Genomic DNA, 23,115 nt, shown 5'->3' on the forward strand with positions numbered 1-23,115 from the left:
CAAGAGTTAAACTTGTCACATTAATTAATTAAATATGTCGTACGTACATTTTATGTATACCTCTCATATTAGCATACGCCATAAATACATAATAAAGACTTAGTTTCGACGAATAACGAACGCATACGCTGAAACACTTGCATGGAAATCAGTGTTGAACGCAATTACTCAGCGTTTGTATATTTAACCATTTGTGCTGGAAATTGATCAGTTATTAACCAGTCCGTATAATTTCCACATAAATTTCCGTATAAATGACCACAAATTATGTTACATTTTTTAAAATTTCGACTTCTTGTTGTGTTTAGATACTGTCGTTTTAAATCTAATGTAAATTAAATTCCACTCCCTGGAAAATAGAAATTTTACGCGACGACCATTACCAATTTAGAATGTCCAAGTATGCGGACCCTGGCACAAATTCTTAATTGCGGAACGACCTATTCTCTAATCCTAAATTTCGTCACGGTCATCCTTAAACACGACCGTCCTGGAAACAAGATTATGTCACAAAACGTTATCGACGTAAAAACAAACAGTTTCAAGCACTCCAACATAATATCCAAATAAAAATAAAAATCCTTGAAACGAGACGATAATTAAATATTAATTATCAATTGTGAAATATTCGTCTGAGATAGGTTCTTCGTCGTTAAAAATTCCACGATATTTATATTTTTATCCTCCGAATTATAACAGAGATAATAAAATTTTTTTTTTAATGGTTATGAAATTTTAATTCTTTCTGTTCAGGTTTAAGGGACTTTCGACAATTTAGTTCGTCGATAGGTTAAAGCATGGTTCAGTTATTTTACTTTCCTTTTCCCCTTCTTTCTGTTTACACATAGAAGCATGGAGCACGGTGCTGCCTACGGCGGGTTCTGGTGATTACTGGGCGTGGGAATACAGTGAGTCACGCTAATTACTAAGCTAAAGCGTCCACGGTAATGTGGCCAACGTAGGTAGACTATCGCTATTATCAATCGGTAGATCGTAGTCCCCGTTAATGCATTTCTGACGACGTGGCGCGATTCTTGCGCCCCAGGACCAATATCGCTTTAATTTCTTGGCGAATCGTTTATCGATCTCACCATTATCTTTCGAGTTTCGTCGTTTCTTTATTTTTCTCGCGTAATTAATTCTTACTGTGTCGTTCGTAAAATTTGAGACGTTAATAAAACTGTGCTTTATTCACAATCATTCTCATTAATATCAACATTCATTTTGCTCACAATTAAGTCCAGAATTTTAATATCGAGAATATTTAAAAATTTTTCTAGAAAATTGGTCCCCAGTTGTCCCAAATAATTTAACAAAGAAAACGTAAATATATTTCATTATTTTTCTCGCGTAATTAATTCTTACTCTGTCGTTTATAAAGTTTGAGACGTTAGTAAAACTATGCTTTATTCACCATCATTCTCATTAATATCAATATTCATTTTGTTCACAATTAAGTCCAGAATTTTAATACCAAGAATATTTAAAAGTATTTCTATAAAATTGGTCCCCAGTTATCCCAAGCGATTTAGCAAAAAAGACGTAAGTATATTTAAACGAAAAAGCTTTAAGTAGAAAATGTAAAAGTTGTATTTTATATGCCAGATTGTGTACGACAACAGAAGTGTCAATATATCTAGTTGCTTCTATTATGTGATAGTAATGTTTGTTGCAGTAGATTATTCGATAACGAAGACAAGTAAACTAAACCGAACGTGTGTGAAAATATTTGTCTGTCAGACTGAAATTACTAAAGCCCAGTTGCCTCATCAATTAAACTAAACAAATATCGTTTATTAACTCTAATAATTAATTAATTCCACTCTGCTGACGAAATCATTTACGATTAGTTTATTCCACAGATAAACACGATCTGTTTCGACGTAATCGAATTCAAAGAAAATTTAAATTAATAGTACTTTCGGGGTAGCAAATCGACTGGAACTTTTCTGTAAAAGTTGCAACGGTAGAGTGTACTATGTACCTGGTTCTTGGTTTCGTGAGAAACGGTGGCAAATAATGCAAGAGACAAATGGAAAGTGTCAAAGTTGCATTAGTGCGTTGCTGAAAAATATATGGAGCACCATTTCTTATGGCGCTCTGGGTAATACCTAGTGCTCTAAATTTTCTGAGAATTACATAACTTCGTTCTATGGTGTCGCCGTTGCCACTTGCCGTTATAAATATTGCGTGCAGTGATTTAAGGATTTAAGGGTGCCCAGACACGTAAATAATGTTACGCGTATAAAATAACGACGACGTAGAGATTAATTTGTAAACTGCTGGGTATTCGTTCTAATCTTACAATTAGTAACCATGAAGTACAGCGCACTCTAAGGTAAATCTTGCCCTACTGGTGTGATTAATCGATTCTCACCGTAGACTGTAAATCCTTGTCGATAAGGATTATACCTAACTCTGCCCCAATTTACCGTACTTCCTTCAGTTTCAGTTTTATGATACAACAGACACCGAGTTAATTACCTGGATTAACAAGTTGTTCCATTCGCGAACGCAATAATGAATCTTAAACGTAATAAATTCTCGAGGCAAATAAGTTTTATTAATCCCTTTGACTACCTAAGCTCTTCCTCGGGCAACAGAATGCACAACGTAATTACTCCAACGTTTCTCATTTATTAATATACCAAACGTTAAATCGATTATATTGTATAATCTACAATATAATTGGAATTTCTATCCAAATTTAATCGAACGTGGGTGACTAGATATAAAGTTTAATTGGTTCAAAGTAGTCTTGAAGTCGTAATTCTTTAGAATGAATTAAATTACATTTTATGGAGAAAGAAAGTTTGTCTCGATGTTATAAAATTTTTCTTGCAAAAATAGAGTTTCATTTGAGACGCAGCTAGCAAATTGTTTCAACGTATCGAGGCTTCTTTTCCCGGAACGAACGAGATTCATTTGCTTCTCGAACCCGTGGAAATTAACGCGTTAGAGTCGTAAATGTTAAGTGACACGAAGAGCTTTATTCATTATCGAGTCACACGATACAGAGACGCGATAGTACCGAGCGACGAGCATAGTGGAACAATTTAAAGTACAAAGGTTCGCGCGAAATGGAATTTACTCGAAATTCAACAGCGATGCGGGAATCTCGACCACTCGTAATTTATCCCTTTATGTTCAGATTCGCTGTAAATAGTAACGGCGAAAACGCATATTGCCGAGAATACGACGAGTAATTTATTTAAAATCCAACCGAGGAACCCGACGTCCATCAAAGCGATTTTTGCAAACGTCGTTCGTGATAGGAAAAAATTTTTCAATCCACGTTGCCGCTACTTCGATGAATAAAAGCTTCGTGGAGTGTAGGAATGGAAGCAAAATTATTAGCTAACTTTCTGTGGATATTAAATTTCTTTTGTGAAATTGGTAACTGTCATTTCTATCAAATAAATGTTGTCATTTGTACTTTGTAAACTTTTGGGTTGAACTTTGTTCCTTTCGAAAGCTTGGGTTAGAGTTTTGTGTAGGGAAGTTTAAATTTTTCAGAGTTAGCATTATGTTCGGTGTTGATAAAAATTTTAATGATAACATGTACAAGTGTAGTTTTAAAAATCGTGAAAGAATGTTAGGAATCGGAGGAAACCAGGAGTTCCCAGGAAAATAATTTATAGTTGACGAATCAGTATGGAAAAATTGAGGATATTAGAAAAATAACAAAATTATTTGAAGATTTGGATATTAATTTTTATTAATAATCCAAGATTACAGAAATGGCAGATTATAGAAATTTACAGAATTATTTGAAGATTTGTAAATTGATTTTTATTAATAACCCAAGATTACGAAAATGACAGATTACAGAAATTTACAAAATTATTTGGAGATTTGGAGATTAACGTTCGTTAATAACCCAAGGACTTCATCCGTCAATACATAATTTAATTATTTCAACTTTCAAACGCAGTAATACAAAAACCACGATTATTCCCGCGTTCGTAAAGACACTGGACGTCCCTGAATTCTCCCGAATTTTGAAATCGCCCCCCTTAAACGCTTCCGTACCGAAGAGGTACCCCCAAGAAGCAAAGAAAAGGGAAAAAACAAAGTTGAAGCATCTCTTCCGCAATGCTATAAGCCATAAGCTCTCTTCATCCAGCCCTCTTCATCTACACTTTGATCTGCAATGTTTCTTTTCGTACAAAGGGAAAGAAGAGCGTCGCGCGTAAACGCGTTTTTCGCGAACGCGATAATAGTTTGCGCAAACGTCGTTCGCGGGGGGACGAGAAAAAGGTGAAAAAAGAAAAAAGAAAAAAGTAAAAGAAAAACAACGAAAACGGAGTACGTTTGCGAGGGATCTCGTGGAAATAGTTGAAAACGCAGCTTTGGTAGTCGGCTCGGGGGCGCGTGGGAGGGCATAGAAGCGGGGTTAAAGTTCCTCCGCGGCTGCTACGAACGTAATATTCTCTACGGTCGGGATTTATGCCGCAGTGGCGGCGCAACGGAGTGGGAGAAATTGCGGCGATGGCGGGCGGCTGGATGGTTCACTCGACTACGCCAGGATGGTTGCTCGTAGATTATAAAACAGTCGTTTTGTTGCGTTGTTAGCTGATGTCTGACGCCGGCCACGGTTCAACGCACGGTGTCTTGAAGGGTGGGACGCGAGGGGGGGACGCTAATTAAATTTTTCACGCGAAAATTCGCGGGGTCGTCCGGTCGGAGTTGGTTTTGGGACTCGATGAAAAATCGACGAAAACGCGGCGTTGTTTCTCCGAGTTTTCGCGGTAACGCGTGAGTTCCGCGGGCTCCCGTACGCGAGGAACGCGAACCACGTCGAGATGTTAACTGCAGATAATTAGAATCGCTCTCTTATGCAAATGCGCGATTTTTATGGAAATTAAGAGGGACTTTCCGTTCCTTAAAGTCGGATTATTCTCACCCGGGGATTTCCGCGGGCTTTCCCCTCCCTCGGGACGGGGAAGAATCGTAGCGTTTGCATTGCATTATGCAACGATGGTTTATTTGTTGCGAATAATGCTCGCGGAACGACGCGCGTCATGACGGATATATACGGATCGTTTCATAAGGAATTAAGGGTATGTTATTTTCTGTTTTGGGCATTTCTGGCATCGTGGCGGGAAAATGTCTCGGATAAAAGTTGATCGATGTCTAATTTACTATAAATTTGAATCTTGAGAATTTTTTGGTACGACGCACCGTTCTCGAGATAATTGAAATTGAAGATTTGTCTGACGCCGTTTGACCAATGCTCGATATTTCTACTTGCACCGAGTTTCTATATGTAGATTTTTTGGGCGTTTCCGGTATCGTGGCGGGAAAATGTTTCGAATAAAAGTTGATCAATGTCTAATTTACTATAATTTTGAATCTTAAGAATTTTTTGGTACGACGCACCGTTCTCGAGATAATTGAAGTTGGAGATTTATTTGTCGCCTATTTGCACCGATTTTTTCAGAATTGATTTTTTGGGCGTTTTTGATATCGTGACGGAAAAATGTCTCGAATAAAACTTTATCAGTATCTAGTTTACTACAAATTTGGACCGTAAGAAATTTCTGGTACAACGCATTGTTCTCGAGATAATTGAATTTGAAGATTTGTCTCACCAATTCTCGATCCTTCTACTTGCACCGATTTCCAAATTGTGTTCTTGTACGAAAAAATTAATTTTTATATTTTTGATTGATACTTTCAGGCGTTAATGATGGGTATAATTTGTTTGGAATCGTTGTCTATGACAGATCCAATCTATAGACGTACAAGTATCCATGAATGGCAGTATTCACGATATTTAAAGAAACATATCGATCCCGCGATCCTTTTATTCGATGAACGAGGCCAACAGCATTCATAGATACTGCACTCTAAATTAGTACGAATTCACTGCCGCCTTTAGTCGTCAGTTTAATGCAATTCCAGCGATATTCTTCACCGATACGATGTTTACGTACAAAATGGGTCATTTAGAACAGATCAGGACGAATCTTTTTAAAAATATAAAAGAACACTCGAGCTAGAAGTTCTTTCATTTCAAAGTTATTACTAATATCGAATGTAATCCCTTCTTTCAGTAGCTAAATTTCTTTCAAAAATATAAATCACCACCCTCGTGTATAAAAATTCATGATTTTCTGACAAACCACAGTCGATAAAGCAAAATAGAGGTGAACGTATATCGTGCATGCAAAATCCGTAACGATCAAATATTGTTGCAAGTATAATTTAGTTAATAGTCATATAATAAATGCATTGGTAAATGTCCACAAACTTATAAGCTTGATTCGTCAAAATTCCAACGGTTGTCACAAATATTTGGTTGTTATCGAACCCAATCGACGTTGAGCAGAATTCAGCACACGCAATTAAAATTGATCTTGTCGTTACTCGACTGCATTAATTATTTCGAATACATAATGCCTCTTCATTATTAAACTGTTGGGCGATTCGATCTACAGCGTAGGAATTACTTAACGCGAGTCAGGTGTAACCAATTGCCAGACCAAATGTACTGCTACCTCAGGAGCTATGCAAATTAACGATTAAACACTGTGTTGACGCAGAACTGCTATTGATACGAAGGGCGAGGGTTGGCCTAACCTTGCCTAAATAGCCGCATCGATATACATTTAGTTTACACCGGCGGCGACCCTTCGATTAACCCTTGCTTTGCCTAGTTCCCGCACGAAATGTTCCTTGATAATGTATTTTACCATATATAGTAGATCGTCAAGTACTACGAATGTCTTGGAAACTGAATTCGATTAATCTTTTACCGATACTAGGGAAGTATTAACCTACATACGTGATAACGAGTCCTACGAGCCACCACAAGAATATTTAAGTGAAACAATAAATGGTACCTTCGTCTCAAAATTATATATTCAAGAAATTTATTGTTTCCAACCCCTGCAAAGCCTATAAACTTTCGAAACAAAACTAAATCTCTCTCAAGAGTACGATAAATTTAAAAAACACAAACTAAAAATACAATTTAATTAACACATTGATTATATATACAGGGTGTTCGGCTACCCCTGGGAAAAATTTTAATGGGAGATTCTAGAGGCCAAAACAAGACGAAAATCAAGAATACCGATTTGTTGATGGAGGCGTCGTTAAAAAGTTATTAATGTCTAAAGTTCAGCCCATACTGAATTTTTTTTTTCGAAAATGCGTAGGATTTCGGGAGTATGTGTAATGACCAAAAATGATTGTAATTGACTCCTGCAACTGAAAATAATTTTTTTAGAACGATTCGAAATTTTTTTTCTTCCTCGAAAAATTTAGGCACCTACCCCCTGTCGATTTTTATTAAAAATTCGTTTTTCATTTTTAGTAATTTTATTTGACACCCTATAGAAAAGTTGTGTAATACTTTTTTGTAGGTACCTATGGGCTCACCTTCAGGAAAAAGTTTCATTGAAATATATTCACTATTGTAGGAATTATGGCTGTTTGAAAATTGGACCAGTTTTGTGGGATTTTTCTCATTTTGCGGGTTCAAGAAACAACTTTTCGAATATTTTTGCGATTTCTACATATTCTACACTAAAATACGCGTCGTTTGCTTTTTTAAACATTAAAATCGTCCAATCCGTTCAGAAATTATGACGTTTTAAAGATTCGCAGGAAAATTCAGTGAAACATATCGATGGTATGGTCAGACATTATATTTTCGGTTAAGAATTTTTTTCTCAAAAGTGCGTAGGATTTCGAGGGTATGTTTAAGGATAAAAAATGATTGTAATTGACCCCTGCAACCAAACATAATTTTTTTATAACGATATGAAATTTTTTAATTTAATTTTTTAATAACTTTTTAACGAAGCCTCAATCGAGAAATTGATATTCTTGATTTTCATCTTACTTTGGCCTCTAGAATCTCCCATTAAAATTTTTCCCAAGGGTGGCCACGGGAAAGGGTATAAATCCAAATAGAAGGACTTTGACGAGTTTATAAAAATAAGTACCACGAAATATATATTTTTCAATTGTCTAAAAATAAAATTTCGATCTCGTGGACAATTCGAGGGATATTGGCTTTCAGGATTCACGGAATTCAAAGAGAAAAAAATCGTTGCAACGTGTTTCTAATGGATTCCCCCCTTTTCTAGTTGTTTGTTTCAAACGCGAGGGGGTAAATCATAAATTCAATTGCTAAGGGGTCCAGTGCGTGTTTCGCGTGTTTCGTGTTTCTGTACGCGAGAGTAACCACTTATCTATCGCGTCGCGATCGTTCATAGCGCCTATTGGTGTGCGGAATTCCTACGAAAAGACATGCACCCTAACGAGCCAAGGGGAACGAGACCGGTAACCGACAATAGCTCCCAGCACCCACCCTCAGGAAGCATGACGACCATTCTGTCGTCGCTTCGCGGTTCACCTACCAGCATGGGTGACTGATGGCGCAACGCCTTCTGTCAGGTCAGCTCTATCTGTCGACCCTATCGAATTGGAGAAGGAATAGGGTGCATGAGTTAAAGGGCAGCACGTGATGCCAGCAAATGAATTCCGAGGGGACGCGTCTTGATTAATTATACAACCGTAATCGGTTCGTAATGGGTGGGAGGAGCATTCATCGATGGAAAGAAACTCATTAAAACTGAAAAACACTAAGAAATTTCGCTCGAGTTGAACGAAGAAACGTGTCGAAGTTTATTTCTGAAATAAATTTGAAATCTATCAATACGTTGATCGCCAGACTAAAATTTTTAAATTTTTTACGAGACTGAAACTTTGATTACTGACAATTATAAACGTGACGAAGTATATTTCTGAAATAAATTTAAAATCTATCAACACGTCGATCACCAGACTAAAATCTTAAAATTTTTTAGGAGAATTTTGGTTACTGACAATTGTAAACTACATAAAGTAAAATTTGTCTTATTAATTATTGTCAAATTTATTTTCTTTAACATTTTAGCTTGAGAATGAATTGTTTTGTCACCCATATATGGATGATGGTCAAAGTGTTAACAACAAAAGTAAGCTGTATTTAAAGAAGATTGCATATTTCCGGTCGATTGTTTTATTTTTCAAATTATCGTAACCGCGTTTATTTTTAGACGCTTTGCTACCAGCGTATGGATTTTTCCATTATGCATGCAAAAAAATGGCAACGCATGATACTATAATTACGGTTGCGAAAACACGAGAAGCATCGTATGGGTAAACAACATCGCGAGCAGTTATGTTTAATTACAAGCACGTTCGCGTTAAATTATTTCGTGCACGCAATTTTTGCATAACTCACGCGGAGAAAGTGTCACGGTTGCTATTATTTTGTTCCCCAAAATCCGATACGAATAGATAGGGCCGTACATAAATTAAAAAAAAAAATTTATTAGCTGGGGGAACAAGATTGCGAGCAATCATTTAACCATTATTCTTATTATCTAACAAACTCTTTAAATAGCTGTTAAAACAATTTATGTAAACGTAGGACGTGAATACTAAATTTCGTCTGCTCGTATGTAACTGAACATTCTTATCCATCTTCTGTTTTTGTGTTTAGACAAAGATTGCAATCTATTTTGTAGATTTAACCCCTCGCCAATGACATGTCTGTCTCGTCATCAAGCCTTGTAAATTAAAATCACCACATTTTTACATTCACGAGGTATTCCTAAAACAAATCTATTCTTTTTCCTGCTCATTCCTTGTACGAACAAATTTAAACAAAATTAAATAGTATACGTTTGAAGAATTATTTGAAATTAAATTGTAAGTCAAGGGATGAAGGAATATTTAATTAAATATCGGGGGACATAATAGGCAGGTTAGCACGGAGAACAAAGATGCTCCGTTGCAAACAACAGATTACGTAGAGCTGTTGACAAAGTATCAGTAAATGAAGTTTCGAAAGTAAAGAGAGGGTTGTAGGAACTTCAAAGGTGTACGATTCACCCCGATGCTTCTAAACCATTTCAAAGGATACATCCTGACGTCCTGCGGCTCGTGGGGGGGCAGCGAAAGCTACCGTATTAGCATGTATATTGCGTCACGTTGACACGACACGTGAGGACATCCTCGCCCGGAAACTAAGGGTGGAACAGGGTAGTCGTGGGTCTCCGTTTTACTAGCCCACGCTCCGTTGCGGCCACAGTTGCTTCAGAGCTCGGACACTTTCTGACCAACTCGGAATCTCCAACTGAAAAGGGTCCTCCTTTGTTCCCGGGGAAAGCTTCCGCTCATTTTACGCCATGAATTCTGACCTTGAGGCATACGCGACGCCAAGGTGGATTTTCGGTGTTTACCGTGGACAAGGGATCCCTGTTTTTCCGGAAAACAAACAGTGAACTCCACGAATTAGTCCTGTAAGTCATGTATCCTTCATCGAGGATTAAGAGACAATGTAACAATTTCTATAGAAACGATATTGGGTCGATATAATACAGGGTGTTCGGCCACACCTGGGAAAAATTTTACTGGGGGATTCTAGAGACCAAAATAAAACGAAAATCAAGAATACTAATTTGTTGATGAAGGGTTAAACAGTTATTAACGTTTAAAGTTTCACCCGTACTGAATTTTTTTCTAGGAAATGGGTAGGATTTCGGGGGTTGGTCTACTCACCAAAAATGATTGTACTTGACCCCCACTACCGAAAATAATTTTTTCAGAATTAATTAAAAATTTTTTTTTTCGTCGAAAAATTTAGGCACCTACCCCCTGTCCATTTTTCTTAAAAATTACTTTTTCATTTTTAGTAATTTTGTTTGACGCCCTACAGAAAAGTTGTCTAATACTTTTTTGTAGGCACCCATGAGCTCTACTTCAGAAAAAAGTTTCCTTGAAATATATTCATAATTGTAGGAGTTATGGCTGTTTGAAAATTGGATCATTTTTATGGGGTTTTTCTCATTTTGCGGGGTCAAGGACCAACTTTTCGAACATTTTTGCGATTTGTACATATTCTCCACCAAAATACGCGTACTTTGCTTTTTTAAACATTAAAATCGTCCAATCCGTTCAGAAGTTATGACGTTTTAAACATTCGCATGAAATTTCAGTGAAACATATCAATGGATAGTCAGACATTATATTTTCGGTAATGAATTTTTTTCTCGAAAGTGCGTAGGATTTCGAGGGTATGTCTATTCACCAAAAATGGTTATAATTAACCCCCGCAAGTAAAAATAATTTTTTTAGAACAATTTGAAATTTTTTTTTTCCGTCGATAAATTTCTCACCTTTTCGAACTTTTTTCTAGATAGTGGGTAGGATTTCGGGGGTATGTCTATTGACCAAAAATGCTTGTAATTGACCCCCGCAACCGAAAATAATTTTTTCAGAATTAATTAAAAATTTTTTTTTTCGTCGAAAAATTTAAGCACCTACCCCCTGTCGATTTTTCTTAAAAATTCCTTTTTCATTTGTAGTAATTTTGTTTGACGCCCTACAGAAAAGTTGTCTAATACTTTTTTGTAGGTACCCATGAGCTCTACTTCAGAAAAAAGTTTCATTAAAATATATTCACAATTGTAGGAGTTATGGCTGTTTGAAAATTGGACCATTTTTATGGGGTTTTTCTTATTTTGCGGGGTCAAGGACCAACTTTTCAAATATTTTTACGATTTATACATATTCTACACTTAAATACGCGTCGTTCGCTTTTTTAAACATTAAAATCGTCCAATCCGTTCAGAAGTTATGACGTTTTAAAGATTCGCATGAAAATTCGGGCAGACATTTCTGGCCAGAAATTATATTTTCGGTAAGGAATTTTTTTCTCGAAACTGAGTAGGATTTTGGGGTTATATCTCTTGACCAAAAATACTTGCAATTAACCCCTGCAACTAAAAATAATTTTTCCAAGACGATTCGAAAGTTTTTTTTTTCACCCAAAACTTTCAGCACTTACTCGAATTTTTTTCTCGAAAGTGGGTAGGATTTCGGGGGTATGTCTAATGACCAAAAATAATTGTAATTGACCCCTGCAACAGAAAATAATTTTCCTAGAACGATATGAAATTTTTTAATTTAATTTTTTAATAACTTTTTAACGAAGCCTCAATCGAGAATTGATATTCTTGATTTTCGTCTTATTTTGGCCTTTAGAATCCTCTATTAAAATTTTTCCCAGGGGTGGCCGAACACCCTGTATATAGAAGATGCTTCGTTTGGCCCAAAATTTGAGCGAACGTCTCGCTTAAATTTGTATTTCTTCCCAGTGGCGCGATTAATAATCAGAGACTCGTTTGAAGTGTCACAAAAAATGAGTCTATTTGGAATGCAGGTGTCCTCAATTTATAGAATGCATTTTGAGTACAGTCTTAGTTCATCGCGATTAATCGAGGTGTGAATGAGGGCAGAATTGCATTCTTTTTGCATTCGATTGCATTCACTCAGCGCGATCGAGATTGTATCGATTTGTGTCGATCGAGGAATGCACGTTCGGTCCCCAGTCTGTTGCATTCTGTATTCACAGAGGGCGTTCAACGATTCATAGTTAAACACGAAGAAAATGATCGATCGAATTTGCAACGTAGGATGGCATTAATATTAATTAGTCGAGTCATTTCAACGATTTAGCCTTAACTACCAGTAGGATATTGATTAGGCAAAGGAACTAGGAATTACGTAATGCAGTTAGGAATGAGAGTTCCTAGGTCAGCTTAGCTGTAAAAGAACTCGAAACAATATGGGTTTATTCTTTAAAATAAAAGAGCTGCTGTGATATTTAAGAAATTTAGATATATCTTAATTACTGTATATTCCACAATGATCGCATTATGTCTCTTATCACTGTTATTATAGACTATCTGGGTAGAAAGGACAACTCATGTTCGAATTAGGAAACCTGTGATTGGTGTCAAGTAGCAAAATTTTGAATCACAATTGAATTATATAATAACCAGAGAAAGCGATTTGGATCAATTGCATCGAGAATGTTTAATGTAATATTGAATAATGCACGTAGAAGGATTCTCAAATTTTTAAAAATATATATACTTTGATACTTTTCAGTGGCTAGAAACGTATAAGAATTTTCAGGATATATTACAATTTTTTTTTACAATAATTAAATTAATAACCTATAATTATAACTCATATTTCAGTCCAAGTAAAATATTTTCCAAATTTTCGCCAGTTTATAAAAGCATTGTACATTACTGAAACTAAATGAATCTCGACAATCAGATTAGCCTATCATTATCCGTAAATTTTATACACAATATTAAATTTATTGTCGACTAATTTAGTCGCAAGTAATCCGACGAACGAAATGTTTTTGCCCGATAGTAAAATCATTCTATTAGCGAATATGAAAGCACGTACCGAGGCTAATGGCAACGGCGCGATGTAATTACAGTCACTTACTTAATGACTGTAATTATCTTATACCGATTAAAACGTCAAATCGAGGTAGGAGTAACGTCGAATAAGAAATTATCACAAATAACCCTCGTTACTTATGCATTAATCTAACGGTATGCTAATATGTAATACCATTGGAAAGTAATTACCATGATTGCACTTAATTGCTCGCGGAAGTACGTACTCGAATAACCCCTTTTAATCTTTTGAAAACACAATTTTAATTTATTCACAGTGATAAAGCTTGACTATTCGCTCTTTTCAGGTATTTTGAAAAATAATATCAAACAACTTAGAAATTAAATTTTATTACCAAACCTTCTCGACTGTTGTTTAAGATTGCATTATCTACTTTTTTATAAATTTGAAATGTAAGAAATTTCTGGTTCGACGCTCCGTTCTCGAGATAATTTAAATATAAATACTTTGGACAAGCTTTCGGGCATTTCCGATATCCTGACGGGAAAATGTTCCAAATAAAAGTTAATCAGTGTCTAATTTTCTATAAATTTGTCATCTATAAAATTTCTGGTACGACGCTCCCTTCTCGAGATAATTAAATTTGAATATTTGTCTACCGCGTCTGACCAATGCTCGATATTTTCACTTACATCGATATTTTAAATGTAGATATTTTGAGCGATTTTTAAGGGATTTCCGATATCCTGACGGGAAAATGTTTCAAATAAAAGTTAATCAGTGTCTAATTTTCTATAAATTTGTCATCTATAAAATTTCTGGTACGACGCTCCATTCTCGAGATAATTAAATTTGGATATTTGTCTACCACTTCTGACCAATTCTCGATATTTCTACTAGCATCGATTTCCCAGTCAAAACTTGCATTCCACATATTCGACTGACCTTTCACGCGCTAATAACGCTGCATATCACTAATTACTAAGAACTTAAATGAAATTTTATCGCCAAACTTTCTCGACTGTCGTTTAAGATCGCATTATTTGCAAATGGTGTGCATCCTGGCGGATATTTCCGGCACGCTCGATCCGCGTTATCGCGCCGCGAAATTTCCTCGATGGAAAAATCGTCGAACGGAGTTTTCCCGGGGGCAATGCGACCTCTTAACGGCCGAACGAGCAGCCGTCTTGTCGCTTTTTTCAAGGTTCGTTTCCACGGAACGACGTGCAACATTAAGCACGGGCCGAAATATCATTCGTTGGCGCGTATCTGACGCTCGCGAGGTTTTTTCCCGGGACGAGGAAAAGCAGACGCGACCGTTCCTCCGACGTAGCCCGGATAGATACGGGGCTCCGCGAATAGCTCTTCAGGAAAAGCAGAAGGACCCTCGTGGCTGCCGGGGCAGATAGCGAAAGGCTGTTTACGAGGAGCTGTGAATGCAGATAAGAGCGATCGCTAGTAAACGTTTATATCGAAATCGTGAACGATACTGCTCGTGGTTATATTCTGACCTCGATCACAGCCGTACCTAGGGTTTGACGAAGTGTCCCGCTGCTTGATAATGCACGAAGGGCCGAACGAAAGCTTGGGGATCCTTCGAGGGGTACATTTCTCTCGATCGAGGTGGAAAAGTAAGCGAAAATTATTCGTTCCCGTGGAATGTAAATGCAGAACGGTGACGAAAATCGGGGGCGTTGGTTATATCCGGTGGAATCGTCGAACACAGCTGACGAAGGATAAATCGACAAATTTTATCTCCATATATCTGCAATTTGAATTCAATCGTGGAAACGTTTGTTCGTGTTTGAAATATTATTAATGAATAAATATAAAATACAGACACGATTACCTTTTCTTATTACTTTCGATGCGTTAGTTTTAGATAGAGGAGAGATTTATTGCTAATAAATGTGTGATTTGTAATTGGATGCTCGAAAGTATTATATACGTGTAAAGTACGTAAGTTTTATTTTGCATTTGATTCGCGGAGGATTTAACGAATTCGAAATCTTTCTCTGTGGACGGTATTCGAACTTTTTAATGACGGAAATACGTAATATTTCATGGGACATAACTTTGAAGCGGCGTACCGCATCTTATTTTTCAGAAATTTCACCGGAAGTTTTGACTTGGTTAACGAGTTCTAAAAAAGTTCCATCGGGTAACGAGATCCCAATGAAACCAAGCCGCGGATGCAGATCTTTTAGGGTCGAGACACGTTCCTAGCGAGTAGGCTATAAATACATACGGCGAATAAAAAGATACAAATTCGATACGTTAAGCAATTATAATACATCGATATATTCCAGAAATGTGTACAAACCCTTAATAAAAAAATCCTCGTTTCGACTACGAAGAATTATATTTATAGTATTAAAGTATAGAACGTGGAGTAAAATAAATTTTTGTATTATTTTAACGAAGAAATAAATTCCCATTTCCAACGTTTCTTCATTTGGAAATAACGTGGAGTAGCGACTAACAAGTTAGTGGCGGATTTTAACAGAGGGACACAGAGTGGGTATCAATTTTATGGTCAGTCCACTCACAATTTCGTGCTCCTTTCGTTTCCTTCGTCGAGGAACACCCAGGATTAACTCGATAATCCTTCGAATGTATGGAGGACACAACAGGAAGGAGGGAATAAATTGAACGACGTTTTTAGTACACTTTTATCCTGGCGAGCCATTGAGATTTATTAAACGAGGTGTACAGGACTCTATATACTCTCGTTCGCGACGATCAGCCAGCTTAAGCCTGGCATAATTTATTTTATTGCTCGCGGAAAGTAGCCCGGGAAGTGTTGCGACCGAAATAAAGCGGCGACGAATGGCTCTGATATTTATTACGTTTACCGTACTTTGATTATTGGACGTATCTACTACTGAGAAAGATTCTGGTTTGCGTATGCTTCCCATTATCCATAAAAGTCCAAATAATTTCTCAAATTAAACATACCGAAAGGTATCCATTGAGAATTTTTTAAGACGTCTAGAATAATTATATAAACGTGCATAAATAAATAGGTGGATGCAATAGAAAAAATGGAGAAATATTGTAGCAATTTTAACAGTTCAATCGTGTGTGATACGTGTCGAGCTTTACGAGTTCCATATTTCTGAGAATCGTGGTGACACTTCCCATAATCGCCAACAGAGGGCTACGCGGAACCTTCATCTTTCTCACAAGCACTCGACTGACCATTGATAAGACAGCCTGCTAGGGTTACCTACCAATAAGTCAAGATTTTTGTCCAAATAACGCATTATAAATTAATGCTTCGGCTAAAATATTGCAATAATTTTTAAACTACGATTACAAAGTAATACATACGAAAAATCACATTAACACGCTCGCTGCCAGATCACAACCGTATAATATTCTGCAAAAATTTTGATTTTAGACTATTGTAATCTACATCACCTAAAATTAGTTTCACCTCTTATTTTCGTAACATTAAAATTTATTCCTCTCAACGTCACAACTTGAGAATTAATTTTTCCAGCATCCTAATCGTAAATGTGAAAGTGTTAAATACCAAAATTAGCAGAGAAGCATAGAAAGAATTGCAACCAATACTTAATACGATTCGTAGAGTGGAATTATTTAAAAAAAAAAAATGTCACCGAGCCCCAAGAAATTCGCGAGATTGGATGGCCAACCCTTGGAGACTCCAGCGGTTATAAGTTCGGACAATGGGGTGTTCCAGGTTCTCCCCTGGTCGAAAATGATCAAAGTTTAAAGCGGTCCTAAATATTTATCGAACGTCGCGATTGTTCCCTCGGAGTTTACAGGCTGAACGTTTAACCGCTCGAAGCGCCTCCCCCCGGTCCGGTGTCCGAGTTCCATTAAGGAATGCCTTTTCCCGGCTTCCCTTTCTCGCCCCGGAAGAAGAAAAAAACCGAGCAACTTCGTATTTAAAAGGAGGGAGTTTATTTCGGGCGGAAACTTTTTTGCACGTGCTCGAGCGGTAGGGAGGAGAATGGAGGACGGTGGAAAAGGAACGCGAGCCGGGGTAGGACGACTTCCAAGATGAGAAAAGGTCTTCGTTTCTCCCGGGATCTCGTTACTACCCGTCCTCGAGGCTCTTCGAGAGATTACTCGGCTAATCCCGCATGGACGACGACGACGAGGAGAACGAGGACGTCGCAGATGAGATCGAACGACACAGTTAATGCCACTTTTATCGTCTCGCGGAGCCGTCGGAATTTATTAAAAGCCACCCCCGTGACTTTTTCACCTCCCCGCGAACCCTTTATTATTCCTAATAAAACCGGAACTTTGTTCTTTTTTTTTTCTTCCCCTTCCCTCTTACGGTCACATCCTCCGCGGGATTTCTTAACTCCCCTTTATTACGCTTGCTTTTCTCGAATCTTTCGACGTCTTTCGGTGTCTCCGGCGATAGCATTACACGGTTCCTAGTCCGCGAACCTTTTTATTCGACTCGAGCCAGGTTTTCACTCGGGTTTTACATTGAAACTCCCACCCCCCCTGGAGGGATTTCCGTGAATTGAGCGATGTTAACCCTCGACTGCGGGGGCAAAGTGTTTTTTTTTTTTGTCGTTTTTTGCTTAACCGACGGAACGCGTTGAATTTAAATTCGATCAAGAACGGCGGCGAGTTCTTCCCTTTAACGCCGTCGACTCTTGGATTTCTATGTTTACGAGAAAAGGAATTCGACTTCGATGTGCTTTTTTAGAACGATCATAGAGTCCCTTTTGATGTATGCGAAATATTAGAGTAATTAATATTTGCAAATTATCAAAATATTCAGTTTCGATGGTCTTTTTTATTTGCTTCGATAAGGGCATGTTTGAGTACACAATAAACTGAATATTTTGATAATTTGCAAGTATTAATTACCCTAATATTTTGCATACATCAAAAGGGACTCTATTATCGTTCTGCATGTTTGAGTAAACAATAAACTAAATGTTTTGATAATTTGCAAATATTAATTACTCCTAATACACTTTACACACATCAAAAGGGACTCTATTATCGTTCTGCATGTTTGAGTAAACAATAAACTGAATATTTTGATAATTTGCAAATATTAATTACTCCACACCTAATATTTCACATACATCAAAAGTGATTCAATTATCGTTCTACGAAAGCACATTGAAATCGAAGTGGATCAATTCGCGTTCCTGTTTTCTGACAAATAATTTTTTCTCGAAAAACTTGGAAATTAAATGCAATTCTTGAAACGTAATATAAGAAAATAGTATCATAAATATATTTCAGACAGACACAGAGCTGTTTTTAATTTTAACAATAAAGTATAAACTAGTTTACCCGTTCCTGCGCCGTGGTTTATTTTGATATTTTGTTGTTTTAATCCCTCGTTAACGTCCCGCTAAAGAATACCTCTGTTTTTTATCGACGAAAATAGCACAATTCCATCGTCCTTGTTCCTTTAAAATGAGCTCCTTTGGAAAGTTCGAGCCCTTTCTTCCATTTGCTTCATTTGCGAACAACGTTCATTATATCCAGATCCATCGAGTGCTCGACGAATCGTTTGTGGATCTGCAATTTTCTTCCATATTCATTAAAAAAGTTTCAAAGTTAATTGTGAAGCTATTAACCGGCGAGATTTTTCAGATTTCCTGCAAAATGTTGTACTCGATGTCAAGTGCAGGTAAATCTCGTCCCGGTATTGCAAAGTCAATGGAATCCTTGTGCTACATTTCTTCGTTCTTATTCAGCATTTTCAACGAATAGACTTTGTTCTTAAAATAAATTGCGAGGCGACGATTACAAAAACTAGTATACATATTTTTACATTGCATCGCGAAGAATAAATATTCACTGGTCGATTTCGATAACCGCCACAGAATTGTTTATATATTTATATAGGAAATGTAAACATTCCACTAGAAGAGCTCTTAACATTTCTAGATTAATATCAAAGTAATTATTGAAAAATGCAGAACAGCAATATTTCTTTTATAATTGCATTTATTTTATGCAGTTGGATTCAAGGTAACAAAAATAAAAGTCTAATGCTAGATTAACAGACAAAGAAGACAAAGAATTTTTGTCAAAATTTTCTGTTGTCTTAATTCTTCATAGCTCTCCATAACAATCCTAAAATTCAGATTCTCTTCAAGCAAAACTGAATTTTCTAAGTACTTGGTCACCGTAATTTTCACAAATGGTACTAAGTCTTTCGAATAAAATTTGTATCATTTACGAAGCTTTTCCAAAATCGTCATCGCTATTCCAAAGATAGAAGAGTAAAATAATAAAGTAGAATATCGGGTATAAATATATTATTTTTTCGAAAATGTCATCTAGGAATATCGAACGTTCCAAGCAGCAAGAATCTTTTGGAATAGCTCTGTCGTTAAAAGTCAAGCACGACGTGAAATATAGTATCGTTCTCTTGCTGCAATCGAAACTCTCGCACGTCCTCGTTGAACCACTCTAAGCTTGGCACTTATATGGTGGTCAATGACAGACGCCGAGTCAGCGTTCCGTTTTTACTGTTACCAGTCTCGACGTGCGTAATACCGAGGAAAAACTGGGTCACCGGTTTCCCGGAGAATTTCGGTCGCCATTCAATATCCTATATATTTTACACGGCACACTTCGAAAACTCGTGTCTCACGAACCATTTGTAATATCCACTTAAAACGGGAACGTGTATTCAGCGGCACATATGCGTTCGAGTGGATCCACGTCACATGGTACACTGCGAATCGATACCTCTGTAAGATATTGCAAACATTCACGGAAAGATAAAATGCACCGTTTGTCAAAAAAAAAAAAATGTTTTCTGCAGCAGCGATAAATTTTTAAAACGCTTCGAATTTTTACTAGTACAAACTCTTACTCTTGCAATGGTCGTTAATATGAAATTCAATATTTCTGTGTTTGTGATTTCTACAAGGTTGCAAAGTTTAGCGAATATTCTGTTTAATATACTATTTAAAATCCTAATAGAATACATAGAATTGAGCTGTGTTTCCCATACGTGAAATTAAAAAGAAAAATGTGTAGTACAAACTTATTCTTCTCGTTAATATGAAATTCAATATTTCTGTGTTTGTGATTTCTACAAGATTGCAAGATTTAGTGAATAATTTGTTTAATATATTATTTAAAATCCTAATGGAATACATAGAATTCAGGTGTGTTTCCCACACATAAAATTAAAAAGAAAAATGTGTAAGAAATTATCGAAGTTACCTTTCTCGTTAAAAAGAGAATATTAGTCCATTTAGTGTCTCTTAATATTATTTATCACTGTCAAAAGTTTGGAAATATATTTTGAAGCGAAAGTGGCTCAAAAAGGGGGCACCAGATGCTGTATTTTCATTAGTATCTCTTCGAATCGTGCACGTGTCTTTTCGTTAGGGTTCCAGCTTGCTTGGCCATCGTCTTTCACGGTTCCGTGGAGGGGTTGGGAGATTTAGTGTAAAACGGGAGTGGGTTGGGATTGATCGTGCGAGTGCACCAGGTGCTGAACTACGTGGCGTGAGAGCAGCCCTTACGGAGGAGTACCACCCCCATCGCTGACTTCCTAATGAATGGTCAACGATTAATACGGATTAACGACGGTGTGTATCGTTCGCTTCTCTGCATAAAGGACGTCGCGTCCTTAGGTCGTCCATACGGATTTGTCCGGTAAGATGTAACTCTCGATCGCGATAAAGCAAGAACACACAAGCACCGTGAACTATCGAGTAACCGGCGGCATAAATTAGAAGCTTAAGCTCGCGCTCCTTCGTTCCCGTTTCGATGCTGGGTGTGTCGAACGACTATTACAGAACGTATTTCAACGACACTTTCCACAGATTTTCAACTCTTTTTTCGATATCGTCGTTCCACGGCAGCCATAACTCTGCGTAGTACCTCTCAACGTTATTCGAAAGCGACTCGAGCTTATTTACTCGAGCCATTTATTTCCAGTATCTTCCTCGCGATGGAAGGAGTATCAGAGGATGACGAATAAAGCATAATTAATAAAGCTTCATAATACTTGACTGCATTTTCGTCGCACGGACGCGCTTATAAAACGTAAGCGACGTGGACTCCGGAGATTATTAGCATGATTAATAATCGGTTGCAGCTAATTCAGCAGACGTTTTATGGGAGACGTGTTACGTTAATATTGAAAAACTATCGAGTTTTCTACGGTGGTTATATTTCAATTTTAATTTTTGAAAATTTTCATAAATTCTTGAAGTCTAAAATACTCGTTTATAGTTTTGAAATAAAGTTAGAGACAGAAACATTCGACGTTTCAAAATCTAAATAATTGCAATAGCGTTGGAACAACTTGGGAAAACTCTTTGTGTAATTTAGTTGCACTTTAGTTGTTAAACAGTGGACTGTTCGATGTTGACTTGTCATTACACTGGATGTTTATGCATTTATGGGAAATTTTAATTGAAGAATTACAGAATGCACTTAATATTCAAAAATATAAGAAATACCCAAAGAGACAACCCTTTAAAAAATTCCTATTTCGTTAATTCTATAAATAAAAATACGAATTTTAGTCGATTATTAGATCCAAGACACTGCTGTTCGCTGAGTCATTTATCTCTGCAACAAAAGGTGAAAATTATGACGTTTACGAGTGATATCGTAAAATTGGGTGAAAGAAACGTATTGTCGATTAACTTTCTACGATAAAACGTCTGCTTTTCCGTGTAGCGTGTTTCGCAGATGTTATAATTACACGATATCCGGTAAATTGGTGCGTTGCAATCGGTTTTGCTCCATTGAGGGTTATTTGCCGCGTGATCTCGCGTCTCCCTAACTCGATCGTTCGATTTGATACTAATTTCCAGCGGCGAACGTAAGTATCGTGCAATTTCCGTGCCCAGTTCCGCAGTAATTAAGCCGCTTTCGTGCGAATTGAATATCCTGGACGCGTAACGCCTGTACTCCTCGCGCCCCGGCTGGTTTAATTAATGTCGCAACTTTTCGAGGAATTCGCGAACATCCGCCCAAGTGGCGTAATTGCCTAACAATCGAACCGGCGTCTAACCGGCGTCGATGTTTGTACCGTGCTGTTGACGTCGCTTCGAAACGCGATGCTGTTTTTCAGGAACCATGCAGTTTTTCGAAAGCTCAAACTAATAAATACAATGTTCGATAATTCATATAAATACACGATATTCCATATAACAATAGGAAAACACTCACAATATTTATTTGTTTTATTTATTGACACAGTTTTTTGAAAGCTCGAATAAATATACACAGCGTTCGATAATTCATATAAGCACACAATATTCCACTTAAGAATATGGAAAGATTAATAGATTTACGATTATAAACACTCACAATATTTATTTATGAAGTCACATTAAATTTATTCTATATTCCAAAGAACTTACTAGTATTAAATACAGGAAAAATCAGTGTACAACTATTTTGATACACACTTTCTTATAAACAGTCTTCTTAAAAAATGTTGAAAATTGTTTATTTGCATTTTTATTAACTTCGACATACTGGCGTGTACACATCTGTTGTTGAGGAGTACGAAAAATTTATTTTGAAAACTTTCTTCTCCTTCTAACAGTTTTTGAGACAGCATTACGTAGCGAAACTTTAGAGGGTGGTTTTACCCCTTAAACTTGAGTTACCATAATTGGAGAGAACACGAGTCCCTTATTTTTGCCCGCTTTACAAGCCTGCAACGATTCATCAAAATTAGGAGGGGACCTTGCGCGGATATTCCTTGTTAGTGCGTCTAAAATATCTCGGTATAAGACCGTCATTATATTCATCATCATTACGTACTTCCAGGGTGTCATTATTAAGACGCTGACCCTCATGTGGGTCAGGACGACTTCGACTCTGATGTCTGCTGAATACGGAACAAATATCGCTCGTACGGTAGACCTGAATACTTTTCTA

The 23,115-nt window shown here is 36.9% G+C and overlaps 1 protein-coding gene across 2 annotated transcripts in view; it reads left to right on the forward strand.

The window, feature by feature from the left end:
* The window catches only part of Nrx-1 (neurexin 1), a 503,500-nt gene that overhangs the window by 191,448 nt on the left and 288,937 nt on the right, over positions 1–23,115 (forward strand). The window contains exon 4 of one of the 2 annotated variants that reach the window (XM_076781599.1): positions 849–908. The exons of the other annotated variant lie outside the window; for it this stretch is intronic. Within the exon in view, the coding sequence (XP_076637714.1) occupies positions 849–908 (60 nt within the window). The remainder of the gene's footprint in view (positions 1–848; positions 909–23,115) is intronic. 2 annotated transcript variants of the gene reach the window in all.

This window comes from Colletes latitarsis, chromosome 14 (assembly GCF_051014445.1).
Source record: "Colletes latitarsis isolate SP2378_abdomen chromosome 14, iyColLati1, whole genome shotgun sequence".
Classification (NCBI taxonomy): domain Eukaryota; kingdom Metazoa; phylum Arthropoda; class Insecta; order Hymenoptera; family Colletidae; genus Colletes; species Colletes latitarsis.